The sequence below is a fragment of the Solanum pennellii genome, chromosome 3 (genome assembly GCF_001406875.1).
Source record: "Solanum pennellii chromosome 3, SPENNV200".
NCBI lineage: Eukaryota > Viridiplantae > Streptophyta > Magnoliopsida > Solanales > Solanaceae > Solanum > Solanum pennellii.
In genome coordinates, this window is record NC_028639.1 from 33,542,849 (window position 1) to 33,548,848 (window position 6,000).

General features: G+C 34.5%; 1 protein-coding gene across 1 annotated transcript in view; it reads right to left on the reverse strand.

The window, feature by feature from the left end:
• Positions 1–160: 160 nt before the first annotated feature.
• The window catches only part of LOC107013679 (ferredoxin-dependent glutamate synthase, chloroplastic), a 44,980-nt gene continuing 39,140 nt past the window's right edge, over positions 161–6,000 (reverse strand). The window contains exons 32-33 of the mRNA XM_015213548.2: positions 1,455–1,538; positions 161–871 (exon numbers count right to left, since the gene is read on the reverse strand). Coding sequence (XP_015069034.1) covers positions 692–871; positions 1,455–1,538 — 264 coding nt within the window. The 3' untranslated portion in view covers positions 161–691. The remainder of the gene's footprint in view (positions 872–1,454; positions 1,539–6,000) is intronic.

Consider the following 6,000-nt stretch of genomic DNA (forward strand, 5'->3'; position numbering starts at 1 on the left):
ATACACAAATAGAGGGGCATGAGAGAAGCAAAGATACACGTATATAGAGAATAAAGTAGAACGAGAGAAGCGAGCCATAGAGGTGAGAAGCACCTAAGAAAGGGAGAGTAAGTGTCGCTAGATTTACCTAATATTAAAAGAAAAGTTGAGTTTACCTTGGTTTGTGAAATTTCCACTTTTATTATTTCATGCTTAAAGCAAAGAAGCATTTTGCACTGCTATATATCGATATATTCCGAACAAGCAAATCTTTGCTGTTCTAATTTACACATTCTTGAATCAGAGTCGAAGTCACAATATAAGTTACTACAACTTATTAGACATGAGAATGAAAGCCCACTGGAACGCAAAAAACAAATGAGATTAGTGGACTAGTAGAAGCATTAACATTGTGTCAACTTCCAAGTTCTTCAGTGAAGCAATCTTGGCAAAGGCACGACTATGCCATAATTAACAAGAATTTACAATTTCTCCATCATCACTGTACAACTGCTGAAGCACCACGAAAGATATGTGTCCCTTCTTTGATAAAGGTAAGCTTGCATCCTTAAGTATTTCTCTCTCAGATTTCACTGTTTTCTTTTGCAGACAATCTGATTCTAAAAATTCAAAATGAATTTCCTGTACAAACTGTCTTCTCATTAGACCGTGGTCATGGTTGTGCCTGTGTGCATATAATTGGTATTTAAATTTATTTTAATGGCATTTCTGCAGATTGCAAAGTGACCTCCTGCCCAGAAGCCAGTTGCTCATATTCAGCACTGGCCTCAGGGGTGTCTTCTTCACTGGGTGGAACCAATTGCCAAAAGAGTGGCAAATATTTGTCCCAGTCTTTGAGGATAACAGAGCCTTTTGTGCTGCCAGTTTTTTCCTAGAAAGAATGGATACGCTAATATTAGAACATAGTACACCTCAACCACACGTTCAAAAAGTCGAGAACGAAAATGAAGAACTAATCTAAATGGCCTCACCCAACTGTGTAAACCAAAAATAGTGAGTGAATGCATAATGTGAACTTCATATCTAATATGTACATAGCCTGTATAATCAGTGTATAACTTGTGTATATCAATTACGAGAAGTAAACAGTGAATCCGGTCGGCTACTTGTAAAATCCCAAGAAAAATGGGGTGGATACCATTCATGCAAAGCAGACACACCATCAATTAACTGTATTACCGACTAAAGCCATGTGGTGAACTTATGGCCAAAACCCATTAATTAATCATAGGATAAAGAAAGATAAAAGTCCCCCCGCCCCAAACACACACCCACATTAAATTGTAGATGGAAATATACTAGAAAAAGTTTGACAGGAGCTAATCAAATTGGATGGTGGGCAGATAAATGGCAAATTCTTAAAACATGTAATTATGTCCCAATGAGCTGTATCATTAATCTAGCGTGTCTGTGTGCGCATATGCAGCCACATACAAAAATATAGAAGTACTTACCACATGAGCTTCAATTAGATTCTTTAGCTGTGTTTGACCCACCGGAGCAACCACTCTTTGGATCTTAACAATCTCCTTGTTTACCTTTACAAAATGGTGAAAGTATCAGAAAATGTGCAAAGAAGAACACAGTTTCAAGAAATCAAATCAAATTTGTTAATGCATGTTGGTAAAGCTTAAAGTCATATAAAAAGCTACATATGATTTTATGATTCAAATTGGTGAGTATATGTCATTGCTATGAAATCACCACATGGTCTGCCAAGAGATTTTGGTACTTTTCAATCTTTCATAACAAGGCAAGAATGCCTGCTTACTTCACATGGTCTACGAAGAGATAAAGTTTTTCTTTTCAAATCCCACTCTAGTGGGGCAAGAATGTCTGCAGATTTGGTGACTACTAAACATCAGATATTTTGTTGCAGACTTCTAATTTATAGATCTACTATAGAGTTTGAATTCTAGAAGTATTCTACCAATCAATGGAGTGGAATAAGAATCATCAGAGACCAAAGTTTAAATTCCGATGAAATGAAAATACACTGGGTGATTTCGTCATTTATCTAAATATTGATGTGCAGGATTACCATGTGCTAGTGAAAGATAATAAATACCCAATGGAAAAATCGAGGTATGAGTAAGCTGTGACTGATTGAACCAAGGACTAGGATGAATCTTTGGAAATACCAAGAAGGTCATTCACAAGATTTCAAGCTAAGGAATTGCAACAGAAGGTAGTTTGGCTTTTAGTGAGAAATAAAGAAGATGCTAATTGTGGAAGAGGATCTCAAGACTCAAGGAGATGATTGGCAAGTGTTACAATTATTTTATGGGCCAAACTGAAGTCAAAGAGGATATAGATTGAGGGCCGACCACCAACCAAAGAAGGCCTAAATCATCCCACAAGTATGGGGTAAAGGCTCTTAAAACTACCCACAAATTAGGAGTTTTTCCTTCAATTTAGTCAACCTTACTTCCCATGGTTTTAGGAGACTTAGTCATACTTTCCTAGTATGGAATATAATGGGCACATTTAAATGTTTCCCTGGGTAGTTGGGATTTATTTCTTTTCCTTTTCATGAGGATGTTGGACTTGTATCAAAAATACCACTTCTCCATCTATAAGATCAGAAATGCCACAACATTTTCTTAGGTCTATAATTGTCCCTTTCTTAATGGAACAGTTACATAAAATTGGTGACCAGGATTAATTAATCAAGGAAAAATGACCTAAATATACAACTTTTTTTACCATATTCTCTAAAATTTCCTACAATTTTAAAAATTACAAAAATTCCTACTCTCTCCTATTCTCGGATACATCACTTAACATGATATATCGGTCGGATACATCATTTTACGCGATGCATCAGGACGTTGAGTGATGTATCCGAAACCGAGACGCAATTTATCGGGACGTCGAGGGATGATCCGACATCGGGATACGATGTTTGGGACGTTTTTGGATGTATCCGGATTCCACCAAATTTAAGGAATTTTTGTTATTTGGAGAAGTGTAGGGATAGGATCTATTCCCTCTTAACACTATCGGGTTTGTGTAAAATTCCATTAATTAATCATGTGACTATCTTATTGGTCCACATATTCTTAGACCCAACCCAAAGACCCAATTATCCATTGTAAAAAACAAACCCACACAGTACCATGTTTCTGCAAGCATCTTAGAATTGGATGTTCATTAAAAGATTGGATGGATTACTGCTGCAAGTTCCTCCATCCTTATCACCCCTTCATTTCCATTAAAACAACACAAATTTTTTTCTCCCAAGATTTTAAAGTAGTACAAAATAAAAATCCATTTTCTGGAGGTTTTTTTATACTATTGGTTAAAGAAGACAATTAAAATATAGTAAATTATATCCGTCCGTCTATCTTATATTATATTAAAAATGAGAACTCCAAACATAAAAGTTAAATTCCATAAATGCCTTGTTTATTTTATGTAACTAAATATCCCATTTATTAATATATACATATAAAAAGGCTACATATAGAGGCAAATATTGTTGCTCTGAATAGTCACCACAAACTATCAGACCCGATTTTGAAGAAAATCCACTTGTTTGGAAAGGAATTAATCATTGCTTATCTTGGTTGACAAAATTTTGAGATTATGCCAAAAAAATTCTTTGATGGAGCATTGCCAAAGATATTTGAAAAATTTAATCAATGCCCTAGCAATGTTTGCCTTCTTCCAATTCTCTCTTTTCAAAAACACAAAAATGTATAGATTTTCAGATATACATACATTCCATGTGCTTTTATTTAGGCCGGATGACCTGAGAGACTCTTATACTTGGTTCGAATTGTAAACTAGACTCTTCTACTCATGACATTGTCAACTGAACACTAACTTTATGAAACCGTGAGTAGGTTATATGTTGTGGCGGCTGAACTCATTATGGCGGCCAAGTTGTTATTTACCGTGTCTTGGTTACATATTAGCATTTGTTTTGGTACATTTGATCGTAAATCTTCAAGCCTCAAGCACTTCTTCCTCCTTAATTTGCACCACCCGCCCCTCTTCTTTGCTTCAAGCTAATCCAATTCCTTTTCTAAATCATTTTATTTCGTTGGGTTTTACACACATTATATATATCTAATATATATATATATATATAATAGGCAGAATAGTCTGGTGGACCCTCGTACTTGTATCGGATTGTATTATGGACTCTTCTACTTAGCTTTTTGTCATCTGGACCCTTATACTCAACATAAAACAATATATTAAACCCCTCTGACCATTGATCATCCTTATGTGGCATTAATATAGATGAGTTGGCAAGAGAGTGTAGTCACACGCCTGCAAAGGCAAGTGAACATGATATTTGAAATTTCAACTTTTACTATTAAGTTATTAAAATTATTTTTTTAAAAAAATAAATTTAAAAAGGAAAAAAACTCCATCTTCTTCCCCACACTACCTCCATCTTCTTCCCCACAATACCTTTTTTCCAGCCACCCCAATCCCAACCTATTTTTCTTTCTTATCCACACCTTATTGTTATTTATCTTCATTTTTCTTTCAACTTCTTTCTTGTTTTTTTTTTGTTACCCTAAATAAAAAACGAAATTGGGCAAAAAATTTTGAACACAATAAGCAAAGAAAAATCAGAAATTAGTGGAGTTGTTGATATCTCTAATGAGTAACTTGACCTCTTTTGGTGTCAAAATTATTCTTGTATTTGTAAGCAATTTGGGGTGTGAAATAGTAGTTAGCATTGGATTATGAAAAGTTTGGTTAGATATGGTTGTTAGGTGGTTTGGTTGTTGTTATTGTGGTTGTTAGATGACTTAGGTTGTTGTTACTTTGATCTCGCCGGTAAAAATGGCGATGACGCCGGCAAAAATGGACGCCGCCGGCAAAAATGGAGACGACGCAATGGCTCCATCATTTCTCCGGCATCGACGAGATTCTCTACCTTGTTCCGACCAGTTTGTATTGCTATCCATGCCGGAAAATCGAAAATGATATATTGGATTTTACAATTGGAGTCTAATGGGTTTTACGACGCTGGCTTGGTGGTGAAATAGTGAAAATAGAAAGGATTAAAAATGTCAATAATAAATTAAATGGCACTGGCAGGGAGTGAATTAGTTTCATGACTTCATCAGATTGCTGGATTGTGAAAAAATCGAAGAAAAAAATTGGGATATGGAGATGGTGGAGTTTTGACAATGATGGTGGGTTAGGGAAGGTGGAGGAAAGGTGTACAAAAATAATAATTTTATTTTATTTGATAAAATAGATTTTTAAATTTGTCTTTTATTTGATATTTTTACTAATAATTAAAAAATTATGAAGAAAATTATGACTTTACATTAAAATATATGACATGGATATAACATGGATATAACATGTCATCTATTTAAGGGAGAGTGAGATACACATATGCCAGAGGGATTTAAAAATCTCATTTTGGTTAAGTTCAGGAGTCCAGATGACAAAAACCTAAGTAGAAGAGTCCATAATACAATCGATACAAGTACGAGCGCCAGACTATTCTGCCTATATAATATTCCATTTTTCACAAATTGATGTTGTTTTTATAATTTTGTCAATTGCTTCAATTTTTACTTTAAATTGAAAATTTAAGGTGAAACTCTTTTGAGTGTTTCACATGATACTGGTTATCACTCACAACCTTGAATTTTTTTTTCAAGTGAAATTGATATCACAATTGAAAACTCCAAAATTAAAAAGTTTAAAGGCCTAAAATCCCTTTTATTTAACCTAAATACTCTTCTTCTAAAAGAAACATCAGCTACTCCTTCATTAACAATCAGAATCATTGAATTCATAAATGTGTCTTTTTATCCTTATCCAAGGGTGTGGCCTAATAATCAATGAAGTGAGTTAAACAACACAGATCTCAAGGTTCAAACCCCGAGACAAAATCACTAGATGATTTCTTCCATCTGTTCTAAGCTTGGTGGACAGAGTTACCTAACACTATAGCCTCTATAACCAACCTCCCCTTACTATATATATATATATATATATATATATATATATATATAT